The sequence below is a fragment of the Caloenas nicobarica genome, chromosome 25 (genome assembly GCF_036013445.1).
Source record: "Caloenas nicobarica isolate bCalNic1 chromosome 25, bCalNic1.hap1, whole genome shotgun sequence".
Classification (NCBI taxonomy): Eukaryota; Metazoa; Chordata; class Aves; order Columbiformes; family Columbidae; genus Caloenas; species Caloenas nicobarica.
Window position 1 is genome coordinate 2,106,410 of NC_088269.1, and position 13,030 is coordinate 2,119,439.

A 13,030-nucleotide genomic window follows, 5' to 3' on the forward strand; every position below is an offset into this window, starting at 1 on the left:
AATGGGTGCAAACTGGAACACAGGAGGTTCCACTTGAATATGAGAAGAAACTTCTTCATGGTGAGGGAGCCAGAGCCTGGCCCAGGCTGCCCAGGGAGGTTGTGGAGTCTCCTTCTCTGCAGACATTCCAACCCGCCTGGACACCTTCCTGTGTAACCTCATCTGGGTGTTCCTGCTCCGGCGGGGGGATTGGGCTGGATGAGCTTTGGAGGTCCCTTCCAACCCCTGACACTCTGCGATTCTGTGACGCGCTCCCTGGGCGGGCGGGAGCGGAGGCGGCGCCGCCGCCATCTTGGCGCTGCGCAAGGGCCGCCGCCAGGGGGCGCGGCCGCCGGCCTGCCGGGGCGGGCAGCGCCAAGATGGCGGCGGCGCGGTGGGTGTGCGCGGCGGCGGGGCTGGGCGGCCGGTAGGTGACCGCGGGGCTCGCTCCGCTCCTCGCTGCCCCGGCCCGGAGGAGGGAGCCCGGCTCTTTCCCGGCGGGATCTCCTCTCGCCCCTTTCCCCCCGCGGCTTGCCGGGGCGGGGCAGCGGCCGTGTCGCAGCGACCGGGCCGTGCCGGCCTCTCCTCTCTCCCCCCCGCTCCTTCCCCGCCTCAGCAGCGCGGGCGAGCGGGAAGTTACTTCTCCTCCTCCTAACGTGCAGCGAGAGGCCGTTTCTTGCCCGAGCCCCATTACAACAGCGTTAATTGCGCCGACACGGCTGCTGAGGGACCGTTCCCTGAGGGAAATTCCCCGCCCTGCGCTCGGGGGGGGCGGCGGGGAGGAAACTCCCCCACGCGTGTGTGGGACCGTGTCGTGAGGGGCCGTGAGCTGCCCCGCCACACTGCTGTGCTTGGGGCCCAGCAACGAGGGGAAATCCCCCCCTCGGGTGGGGAAAGACGGCACGATAAGGGGAAATTTAAGGGGCCGAGTGGTGATGGGTGAACCTGCCCCACTCCGTGGGCTGTAAAATGGACTATAAATGGACTATAATCTCTGTTCCCCAAAGCTAAAGGGAGAAAGGAGAGCTTTGCTCTTGGGGACCTCCCCCACAGGTCCCCTTGTGGTCTCTGAACCTGTTACCGAGATGACAAAAGTGTATAAATAACAAGATTGAGAGGTTTCTGTGCTGGTGGCTCCCTCGCTCGCAGCGCGGAGATGGAGTTTTTCTGCTGTTTCTGCCCCAGGTGCTGCTGTTCAGCTTTGTGACCCTCCCAGACGATCAGCCTCCTCAGCAGCAGCCCCTGCAGACTCCATTGATTTAGTTGACCAGCTTTTCCCCCTCTATATGTGATAAGGACAGGAGAAATGAGACAATTACTCCTCTGTATGTAGTATGTGTCTGTGCTGTCTGTGACACTGATTTTTCAGTTTGCTCTGAAATAGCTGGACGCTGTTTGCTGTGCACGGTTACTGGAATCAGAGGTGCAAACAAGTATTTACAGCGCTGAAAGCCATGCCTGTCACTCCATCACTCTGCCTTGTGTTTTAGCTTAATGTTGTTTTTTTTTCCTCCCCGTCCCTGCTCTTCCCCCCATCTCAACTCCATCTGAGCAGGGGACACCTCTATTTTCACTGCTAATGCGAATTATGTGGCCAGTATGGAGCCTCTTTTTAACTGGTCCGGTTTCATTCTGGAACAGTACTTGTACTGGAATATACTGAATTTTTTTAGTCCCCAAAGGGAAGAAATACACAGAGGTGAACCAGGGTGAGGTACATGTAGCTAATAGAGTTTTTATCTTTTATCCCAATATTGTCCCGGTATTTTTTTCTCATAAGATGTGGATGTGTAAGAGCAGCAGTTGCATTACAAATGAGAACCTGATGTTTGACCAGCTAAACCCACCGAGCAGGGGAGGAAATGCTGGCCCTGGTTTAGCCTCAGGTGCTTGAGGCTGGATCCATCTCAGCTCTCTGTAATCTTCTGAAAATTAGGCATTTAGTCCAAGCTAGATTTCCAGGTGCTGTCCAAAGGAAAATAAAGGCTCCCTTAGGGTGATTTTATTCTGTTACAGGTAAGTAAGGTGCTTTGCTTGCCTTTAGTAACGGTGAAAGAGCCTAGATTAATTTTTAGGTGGCTAAAATTGGAGACTTATGTCTATTTTGTCATGAAATGAGAGACAGGGAGCTCTGAAAAGGGGAAGAAATGAGGGATATTTTGTAATCTAGCCTGCGAGCTTGCAGCATTACCCGAGAGGTTTAAGACAGGTGAGCGTCTTGCTGAATTCTGGGGTGGCTAAAAGCATGTGGAATATTATTTTCTGTGGGGGAGCGCAAAGTTGTAATTTGCAAGTTGTGAGTAAAATGATCTTTCTCTAGGCTCTGTCGTACAATGTTAAAAGATCATAACTTGACAACGCAACGGTCTTTGCACCAACTTGCACCAAAGAAACCATTTCTTCTGTCTGCAATATGGCATAACACAGGTAAATACTGGTTAAAAATGAAAAGATGAGCATTGTGAGTTTGTATGTCTTGTGGTAATAATGAAAATCTACTTTTCTTTCTGAGCACGATAACATTTCCTGGGTGGTTTTTAATGAAGCACTAGTGCATTTGGAGCTTGTGGAGAAGATGTGGATGGCTCCCTGGGCATGATTATACGTGTTTTTTCTACGTCATTTAGCTGCCGAGACTTAGAAGGGGCTTTGTTGGTGCAAAATACTATTTGGGATTTGCCACATTTCTTAGTGTAGATGTGTCCCTCGTGAAGGACTCGCGTTCCCTTCTGTCCTGCTTCAGCTGCTGAGCTCTGCCTGATAAAATCACTGCCGGTTCAGACAGAACCCAGCAGGGATGAAAGCAAAAAACCTTTCATTCTTAGAGCTGCCATGTTCCTCTTGAACATGCAGCTGTGTATAGTGCATTAATAGCATTCTCCATTAATATTATCTGCAACGTGGTATTACCCTGCAAACACAATGTTTAAGATTTTGTAGTCCCTGCCATGGCTTTTTCTAGGCTGCAGTGCTCAGAAAAGAAAAATAACATTTAAAAAAAAAATCTATGAAACTTGCACCACAGAAAAACATTGTTCTCGTGCACCTGTCCGAGGGATTTAGCAGCTGCTCCCCAGGGCTGTAGCAGAAAGAAACTAAGACAAAAAAAATTCTGCAGGTGCTGTTGCACAGAATTAGTCACAAATGGAAATCTTTTTTAAAAGAGTCTGTTCAGGCAGAAGTTCCCTTTTAATTTTGATTTCAGACAAGCCCAGTCCTCTGTGTTCAGCACCTTTTTTGTGTTTCAGTTCTGATCCCCAGGCAGGCTCTGGCGAGGGGCTCGTGTGTTACCTGGTCCTTTCCTCAAGCAGGTGCCAGAACAGTCACGAGCGGCATCCGCAGCACTCGTGAAAAGAAATTATATAGGTGTTTGATGTAATTACAGCCTGCTATCAGGTGCTGAATAATAAATTCCAAACAGATTACTCACAGCTGTGCAAAGAGTTCTCCGGGTTGATTAGTGATGGAAAAACCTGCCCTTAGGACGGCAGAGCTGCAGGTGACGCTTTGAAAAGACGGGTCTGGGAGATGAGTCGTTCTTCCACCCCCAAAGACAAGCTGACTATTTCTTGCTCTCTTGGGATTATTCTTTTTGTGTTAAAGTATTTTCTTGCCATGTTTTTCTTTTTTTGCTTTTTTTTAAAAAGAGAAAAGGTAAAAATGTAGCGTGTGCGTACTGTGCCATTGTGTATGTTCAACTCAAATGGGTTGTTACCATGACAGACAAATACAGTCACAATTTGGCAATTTATAAATAGCGTGATTTGTCATCTAATACGAGGGAGTCACGGGCAAAGTGGCAGTTTACGGAGGTGAAAATGTCAGCTCTTTTTGCTGCTTTAAATCCCTCTGCATATTTTTTGAAGTTATGTGAGGTCGTTTCTCAAGTATGATTTATAAATATTAGTTCCTAGAGATTTTTTTGTTTTTAAAATGAATTTTTTCTTTCCTGAATGTTTGTATATCATGTGTTACTTGACATGCAGGGAGAGTTAGAAGGAAGAGGAACTAGAAAGAGAATTGGAACATGGGAAACTGTCCCTGACTGATATTCAGCTTCAGTGGGACAGCAGGCGTGTGCTGCATGGATGTATCTGCAGGAAAACACACTATTAAATGTACAGTCTTAAATTTTTGTCGAGATCGGGGGTTTTTTACACTCTTCTGGTGAAGGAAAGACCCACGCCGCAAAAGGAACTTCAGTGAAAGTGTATCTCTTAAAGATCTTTACCAGTGAACTGTAAATAATTTTATTTTGAATTATGCAGTTTCTGGAGGATAAGTGACAGCTTACAGTAATTTTTTACTCTGTGGAAAGTATTCTAAGCAGGGTGTGGTTCAATGTAACTGTCGTTGTGCTCATTTTTCTATAGTGCTAAAAAATGAAATAAAAAGCAAATCTCATAAATTATGTGTATCATCAGGAGGGTTAATAAAACTGATTATGCTCTGAACAGGAAGTGATAGTGGTGGGAGAGGGACTGAAGAGTGTGTGAGGGTTATAAAATTAAAAATTAAAGAGAAATGAAGTTTGGATCTCTGGGCGTTCAGCAGCAAGTGAGGTGGTGCTGGCCTCGTGCAGCCAGTGCTGTCGCAGCACGGTGCTTTTTAGTATTTATTAGTATTTATTGAGCAGAAGCAGCACAGCCGAGGTTCTGTTAGCGTGGTGGCTCTGGGATAACACAGTGTCCGTCAAGCTGGGGGCTTCGTGGGACCCCTCGCGCTGTTTGCAAAGCAGCGTTCTGCACAGGGATCGCCCCACATCCAACTTGCGAAGAAATCAGGATCCTTGACTTTTATTTAAGCTGATTAGGTTTGATTACCTTTTTTAAATTTAATTTTATTTTCCAGTAAGAGGCATGTTTATTCAAACTCAGGACACGCCGAATCCAAATAGTTTGAAGTTTATTCCAGGGAAGCAAGTGCTGGAATCGAGGACTATGGAGTTTTCCACGCCAGCTGCGGCATTTTGCTCACCGTTAGCAAGGTATCATTAAACACATCGTAATTTGTTGGGGGACCAGTATGGGCTGTGTGTCTACAACTGATTTTTTTAAGCACATCTTCTGATCACTCTGCTCCTCCTTATACTCTGAAGCAGTTTGGTGCATTTAAGTTTTTAATGCTGCTTTACTTGTGCATAAAATTAAAGCTGGGAAGATCGTTACCAAGTCGTTTTTCTGTGTGTCTGTATGCTCCCCGGCTGTGTTGCACCAGAATGCATCTAGTTTATGCAACTGGATTGAACAGTGTTATAAATCAGCATTCTTGAACAGTTGCTGCGTCGCCAGTGAGACCTCTAGCCCTGATCTTGCAAAATCATTTTTAATTCAAGTAGTTACTCGGAGTTCATGCAACTTTTCGCAATTGGGAAATAGATGGCATAAGGAAGTAAATAGTCCCCAAATACTACAATTTAAATGTAGTAGCTTACTTGCTTGGGCAGATGTTGGTGCTCACCTGAACTTCAAAGCCGATGGATTTTTTTCCTTCAGGAAAGGTTTATGATGTCTGGGTGGAAGGAAAAGCAGCGCTCGCCCACTCTTTCAGGATTTATAACGAGCCTCCGGAGTTGCAGCTTTCAATACCAAAATGCATAAACTGGAGTAGGAGTCACTGAGCAGATAATGGATTTATAGCATCTTGGTGCAGAAGGGGCTTGGAGCGCCATCACAAGCCTCTGGGAATATTGGGAAACGCATGTTTTGTGTGTTTGTCGTTGCTTTCACACCAGCCTCTGAAAAGAAAATTTGTTACGTGGGTGGAAGGGCTTCGATTTGAGGGTGAGATCCAGAAATGCTGCAGTTGGTACCTCCAGAGATCCCTGTTTGAGTCATCTGGTGTCAGTCGGAAGAATTATATGCAAAAGTACCATGTTTCCCTGAAAATAGGACCTACCCCAAAAATAAGCCCCAGCATGATTTTCCAGGATTTTTGAGGATGCTCGAAATATACGCCCCACTCTAAAAATAAGCCCTAGTTACAGTTCATTAAAAAAGTCAATTTAAATAGTGTCCAGGCAGCTATACATGTAAAAAAGTAAGCATCTTTTGGAGCAAAAATTGTATAAGACCCTGTCTTATTTTTGAGGAAACAGGGTAGAAGCTGCTTCATGTGCCAGTCTCTTCAGGAACTGCTGGGTGATCAAATGTGCAGCTCTGACGCTTCCAACTCTCACAGAGTTGCTTGGCAGCAAACAGAATCTTTACATGCGAAGTTCCATGTAATAAATACAACGTGAAATGGTTTTGAGGACGTCAGAAGGTGTTAGCAGAACGCTGAGCTGTAGGATGAGGTTACGGAATGCAGTTTGCTGTCAGAAAGTGGCTTTTTGTTGTCGTATGTCTGCAAATAGACATTTTCATCAAAGCAGATGTGTGTGCTGGAATGTGTACTGTGGCAAACCAGCTTGATCGTGCGTATTGTGCAGGTTAATGGGGAAAAAAATGACTACTATATATTATTAAACCCCAGATTATGGGGTTTGTAAGTGAAATACTCATTTATTTTAAAACTGAATGTTCGTTTTCCAAAGTACTAAAAGTTTTCTGAAGGGAAGGGAGAGGGGAGAATTACTTAATTGATCTGGGGTGGTTTGGTGCACTTGCATCATTTCATTGTTTATGGAACTTTAAAATCCTGTTTGGTTTAGTGATATAAAACTCCAACAGCTGTTTCACATGTGGAAATTCTTTCAAATGGGTATTATGAAAACTCTTCTGTTATTTTTAATCACACCTATCTTTGTGGTAAAATTTCCAATTCCTTTATTCATTGCATTTTTCATGTTTTCCAGTCTTTCAAGAGAATATATCTCTTCCCCCTCCTTGCCATCAATTATAAAAACACTCTTACAGCCTCTTGCTGTTTAACTCCAGGTGTTTCCTGCTTTTAATGTTTCTTATCCTTTTTTTTTTTTTTAAACTCTTCAGGAATACCTTCATTTATTTATTCTTTAGATTAATTTCTTGGGGTTTATTTAACCATTTGTGGAAATTGGTCTTTAAATTCTCATTCTGCATTTTCTGCTTGAAATATTGTCCAAAGCGAGCTCTTCCCCATCGGCTAAGTTGGTGAGTTCCTTTGGCTGGGTGCCGATTTACTGCCTGGCTCTTGGGTGCTGGATGGGGCCATTTCAAGCAGTTTACTCTGAATCTTAAGCCTTTACCAAATTCTCAAATTTTTCCTGTGCCATACAAATAACTCAAAATATTGCAGGTTGCTCACAAAGCGAGTTGGGGTGTTAAAGCCTTGGGGCCTGCTCAGCACTAATCCTTTTATTTAATGGCAACAGAATCGAAGGCAGGTTTTTGTTGAGCTCAGTTACTTTAAATAACTTGCTTTAATCTAAAGAGCATTCCTTGTGTTTGCACTAGTCCTACCTGAAACAACAGCTACCTACTGGTTTTGATGCTGATCCAGTACATTGTTATATACAAAATTTAATTTTGCCTCCAAAGAAAAACTGGAGAGCGAGTAACTCTTCCCCACACCCTGTGGAGAAGCCCTGTAAGGTGTGTTTGGTTTTACTGCGTCCACAGCAGGATCTCCTGGCTCTTACTAAGCTGTAACTCAGAGTTTCTCATCATGGTTCTGTTTTTAGTGCTTATTTTTGTCTAGAAATGTGGTTTATAACTTTTTTTCAGTGACAGATTAAATACATTTTAGGCAAACTCCTAAAGTTTTATATGCATTTGGGTTTTTTTGTTTGTTTTCCTGACAGACAGTTATTCAGAATTGAAGGAGTGAAAAGTGTTTTCTTTGGACCAGACTTCATCACCATCACCAAGGTAAGCAGGATGGAGTTTCAAATGTACCGAAAGATGAAGAGTTTCAAATATACCGAAAGATGAGCTGAGATCGAGCTGCCTGGTAGGCGCCCATAGGGAAGATCCAGTCAGACTCTTGGACACGCGTAGTGAAAGTACCAGAGGTGACGTTCACAAGCGGCATAAAGGGAATTGCCTTTAATAGAAAGGAGAAAAAATAATCCTAATGTGTGGGTAAGCACTGGGGTAGGTAGCACAGAGAAGCTGCAGGTTCTGGGGTGGTTCCGCAAGGGCGGACGGATGGACGAGTGTGCGAGCGGGATGGAGCTTATTGCAGGTGTGGTTGTGCTTGCACAAGGTGTGGAGCTCGTGGCAGCAGAGATAAGATAACCTGTCTGCTCTTACTGTGGGAAGAGCGCAGGGAAATTCCGTGAACGAGCATTTGGCTCGAAATGAAATGGAACCAAACGATCTTGAGGATCTGAAAGTTTGGGAAAACTATGTGTCAAATAATGTGTTTAGGAGACTTCTTTTTCACCTCTTTTTAGGTAATATTTTAATAGTGCTTGGCTTGCAAACAAAACTTTCTGTTGGCTATTCTAAATAGAGGCTTAATGAACTTTTTTGGCAAAGTTGGACTTGACAAAACAATGAAATCAAGTCCATGCATCAAACATGAAAGCCTATTTTATTTTTTGAACATAAGAAGAATCTCTGCATAACTTCTTATTAGGAGGCACATACTCTGTTTTTATTCTTTTTTTTTTTCCTTCTGATTCTCATAGGAGAGTGAAGATCTGGACTGGAACTTATTGAAACCAGATATTTATGCAACTATAATGGATTTCTTTGCCTCTGGCTTACCTGTAGTTACTGACGAGGCACCTCAGACAGACACAGGTAAATCAGACTCTTCAGGAAGAGGCCAGTGACTGCCATGGAGTTTAGTTTTTGTTATTTCCCTCCTTAAGTCAAAAAAGAATGCCCAGGCTTAATGTCTGTGTCTTAATGGTAGGTTTATGGTCTTAAATGAATGAGAAATAGTAAGAAGTCTTTTCCAAACTGTAATAGAAAGTGAGAATAACTTACAATTTAACTCAAGGGCAGTATTTTGCCTTTTATTTTCTCATTGGCAACTTACCAACTTAAAATAATTTTTCTTGCCTTTTAAGGGAGGTTACGACCATTGAATTCCTCTCTGCTCTGTCTGGATTTAATTTCAATATTAATACAGACTTTATTTTCTTTGAAAAAGTTATGTTTAAAAATGCTTCCATGAGAGCAGCAATGAGCTTGAAACTGCATCCAGAGCTGCTAAACCCAGACATGCTCGTCATTCTTCTCTTGCTGAATGTTTTTAGGTTGCTAAAACATTCCTTCCGAGGACCCTTCCTTAACCCATGAATCATTGTTGAACGTTACTCGTTGCTTCCTTTAGAGGCTGTTGTCTGTTAAGGTCTCTGCCTGTTGAGAAGAACATGGTACCAGTGCTGGCTTTTGCTGGTGAAAGCCTGGGATGTAAATAAGGATAAGGCAGAAAAAGATGCTTACTCCGAATTAAGACTTCGGCCTTCTGGTTTCAGTCATCTCAGCAGCGTTTTAATGCTGTTCCCTTCTGCCATTATGGAGACAGTGTGTTAATAATCCTATCGGAATTCTCTCCAGTTTCTGATTTGCACGTTTTTCCCTTCCCAAGCTGCATCAGAAGATGATGATGAGGTCGTGCTAATGATTAAAGAACTGCTGGATACAAGGATAAGGTAAACTGGGAGCATTACTGCTGGATGGAGTTAGTCCTGGGGTTTGGATTTCTTTAGGGAGCAGTGCGTTTTTCTCTGGATATGTGTGAATTCGTGGTTCAGTGTCGACTGTGGGGGTTTGAAGTGCCAGACTTGAGAATGCTGTTTCCTCCAATTGCAAACTTTCTGTCTAGTTGTCCTGTTTAAGCAAATGGTTTGCTGAACAGAGTCCTTTGTGCTGAGTGATTTTAGAACAGTTCATAGTCTTACCCTCCATGATGCATTTAAGCAGGTCTGTTGGGTTTAACCTGGCTATTTTTAGTGAAAACAACACAATCTTTGCTTTTACGGTAACTTTTTTTTCCTCTGTTGTGTTAATCTTTGTCTTAATTATACTTGTCCTTCCTTTCCAAGTATTCCAAAGTAGTTTATACTCTTGTATCATACTCTAAAGGAAAATTCACTAGTGGTTTCCCTCACTGTCTGGGCTTCAGTGGATTTTGTCCTTGCATTCTGCTGCAATTTTGTTGGTATTTTGACACTGCTTTAGAAACTGGTGGTAACTAATAAAGTCTCAAGAGTGGCTTATGGATCATGTTGTTTACCTGAAGGATATTTTTATGCTCGTTCATTGTCTTCCAAGGTGAACCGAAAGGAATAAGCAACTTGACATTTCAGATGCAGGGAAAACGTCTGCTGGGTTTCTGAAGCTATAGTATCTGACGGCAACATCTTCCCCAGCTCACAAATTGCAGGAACCAAAAACCTCTTCCCCTCTTCCCCTCCTCTTCCCCTCCTCTTCCCCTCCTCTTCCCCTCCTCTTCCCCTCCTCTTCCCCTCCTCTTCCCCTCCTCTTCCCCTCCTCTTCCCCTCCTCTTCCCCTCTTCCCCTCTTCCCCTCTTCCCCTCTTCCCCTCTTCCCCTCTTCCCCTCTTCCCCTCTTCCCCTCTTCCCCTCTTCCCCTCTTCCCCTCTTCCCCTCTTCCCCTCTTCCCCTCTTCCCCTCTTCCCCTCTTCCCCTCTTCCCCTCTTCCCCTCTTCCCCTCTTCCCCTCTTCCCCTCTTCCCCTCTTCCCCTCTTCCCCTCTTCCCCTCTTCCCCTCTTCCCCCCTATACCCTGCAGTGGACCAAGAAGCTACTGATGAGAATATTAGCAGTGATGTATCATGCTTCAATTTATAGCAGGATAGTTCACAGAAACTGTATATAAACCAGTGGTATGTACAGAGAATTTATTGTTTAGTCAATCAGAAATATGTGCAAAGAAGTTGTCAGAAGATGTGGGATGGAGGGAATGTAGATCTGAAATGTCCTGTAGTGTGTTAAAAAAGTTAATTTCAAATGAGAGAAACTGAATTTTTAGTAATGTTCTTTGGCTTTCTGGAATGGAGGTAGTTTGCTATGGGGAGTAGTTAATAAATGTGTCAGATTCTCTTAGGAGCCTAGTTCTCAAAAGAGTTATTTTGGAAATCAGTATAAAGAGCTTCTGTTAGGGTAACTTGATGGTTTTAGCTTGGTCTGGAAAAATGTTGCTATGGGGACCCAGTTACAATGCTGGGCATTTGTTGCTTGCAAAAAGAGACCAGGCTGCAGAAACGCTCATGGTGCCGGGGTCTGATCTTATCAGATGCTCCTTTCTTCACCCCTTACCAGGATTAAGCTTTTCTACAGTTGGAGCTTTTTCTGCCCTGTGTAAATTATGGTGAACTACGTATTTATGGAAGCACTTAAGGACTTGTTACTAGTGTCCCTGGTCAAGTAACAGATGTACACACATCACACGGTAGGACTCACACCTATTATATTTGCCCCATAACTGAGGCAATCATCATTCCATGTGGGGAGGCTCTCAAGACAAGCCAGCGTTTCTTGTTTTTTGCCCTAGAATTTCGATGATTCCTTGTGTGCTGTTGCATTCATCACAAGTCTGTGTTGTTTAATGTCCTATGGAAAAAAACAGCAACTGTCAATGTGAGAGAGTCCAGCAAAGTGTGAATTGTTGGAAATTTGAACCAAGTGGTTGTAGAGAAAGAGGGCTTTAGTTACTATTTCTTGCCAGTTCTGTCTGTGTATTAAATTGAGCTTTACTAAAGATTCCTAGAAAGGAATGTGTTTCAGCTATACTTGCTTTAAATTGAGTGTCATGTTCCCTCAGGCCGACGGTGCAAGAGGATGGTGGGGATGTTATTTATAAAGGCTTCGAGGATGGGATTGTGCAGCTGAAGTTGCAGGGGGCGTGCACCAGCTGTCCCAGCTCCATCATCACCCTGAAGAACGGGATACAGAACATGCTCCAGTTCTACATCCCTGAAGTAGAAGGTGTGGAACAGGTGGGTTGGTGAGCAATAACAGCTGTTTTGCGTGGAAAATGGCGTCTTTGTCCCTTTCCAGCGTGGACGGGTTGGCAATTTAAGTGAAAGCACAAGATACGTAGCTGCAATTTTTCCAAGTTAGAAGCTGTATCTTAGCAAAAGGTGCAGAACTCTGCGAAGTCCCGTACAAATCCATGCACCACAATATGCTGGGGGCTGCCCGGTGGAAAGCGGCTTTGCAGAAAAGGCTCCTGCTGGGTGCCACGCAGAGCCTGCGCCGGCTGTGACTTTGTGGCAAAGGTGGCTGGCGATGGCCCAGCCAGGTGGTCGCTCCTGGGACTCTCCAGTGTGCCCATGTCCCTCTTGCACTGAGGAGCCCAGACCTGGACACTGTGTTCGCCAGTGATTGTTACCTCTGTGCTTTGGTGACTTTGTGTGATACAGGACAAGCTTTTGTCCCCTAAAATGCAGATCGTTTTGCTTCCTCATGAAAAATCCAATATGCTGTAGTGATTTTTTTCTGTCGGCCTTTGTAATAACTTCATGAGTTTCTGTTATTTCAGCCACACTTCTTCCTGGCGTTTTTGATTGCAAGTTTTTCTTCTTGATGTGATCACTGTCATTCAGCGCTGTAGAATAACTGCTGCTCTGGTTGGGTGCAGCAGGGATTAATGTCGTAAATTCTCTATGCAATGCTATGGGGCTGAGAGTTCAAACTGTTTACTGAAGTTACTTCTGGATTTGATTTCAGGTTATTGATGATGATGATGTGGAGAAAGAAGCAAATTCTACTTGAGCTGGCATCATCTACGGCCAAATAAGTATTTACCTCATGGTGTATGTAAAGAACCTTTGTGCTGAGGAACAATCAAATTTGCCTTTCTTTTCAGAAAAATAGTTGCACTTAATGTCTGTGAAAATGTATCATCAATTTAAGCAGTTTGTCCACTAATTTATTAAATGCCCTGCCTTCAAAAATGAATCCTTTTGCTCTGCTTTGTGCTAAGTCTTAAGAAAGAAATGGTGGGCTTTAAAATGGTGATGCATCTCTCCATTGTTCTCTCATACAAAAAATTCAAGACTGAAAAAAAGAGACCGCAAAAGTGAAGTTTCCTGACTGTTTTTTGTGCAATAAATATATTAAATTTTATACCCCCAAACCTCCTCATGGGACTTGCAGGACTATCTGCCTTTACAACTGGGAGGTTCAGATTGTTAACTTTATCAAGTCTTG

General features: G+C 43.8%; 1 protein-coding gene across 1 annotated transcript; it reads left to right on the forward strand.

The window, feature by feature from the left end:
- Positions 1-275: 275 nt before the first annotated feature.
- Positions 276-12,778, forward strand: NFU1 (NFU1 iron-sulfur cluster scaffold). Its single transcript, XM_065651839.1, has 8 exons — positions 276-406; positions 2,300-2,406; positions 4,831-4,966; positions 7,703-7,769; positions 8,534-8,648; positions 9,445-9,508; positions 11,640-11,814; positions 12,548-12,778. The coding sequence occupies exons 1-8, from the start codon at positions 360-362 to the stop codon at positions 12,590-12,592; spliced, it is 756 nt and encodes a 251-aa protein (XP_065507911.1). The 5' UTR covers positions 276-359; the 3' UTR covers positions 12,593-12,778.
- Positions 12,779-13,030: the final 252 nt, after the last annotated feature.

Coding starts and splice junctions, on each gene's coding strand:
- NFU1 (XM_065651839.1), top strand. CDS start 360: ATGGCGGCGGCGCGGTGGGTGTGCGCGGCGGCGGGGCTGGGCGGCCG. Junction 2,407..4,830: donor TGCAATATGGCATAACACAG/GTAAATACTGGT, acceptor TTTATTTTCCAG/TAAGAGGCATGTTTATTCAA. Junction 7,770..8,533: donor ACTTCATCACCATCACCAAG/GTAAGCAGGATG, acceptor TGATTCTCATAG/GAGAGTGAAGATCTGGACTG.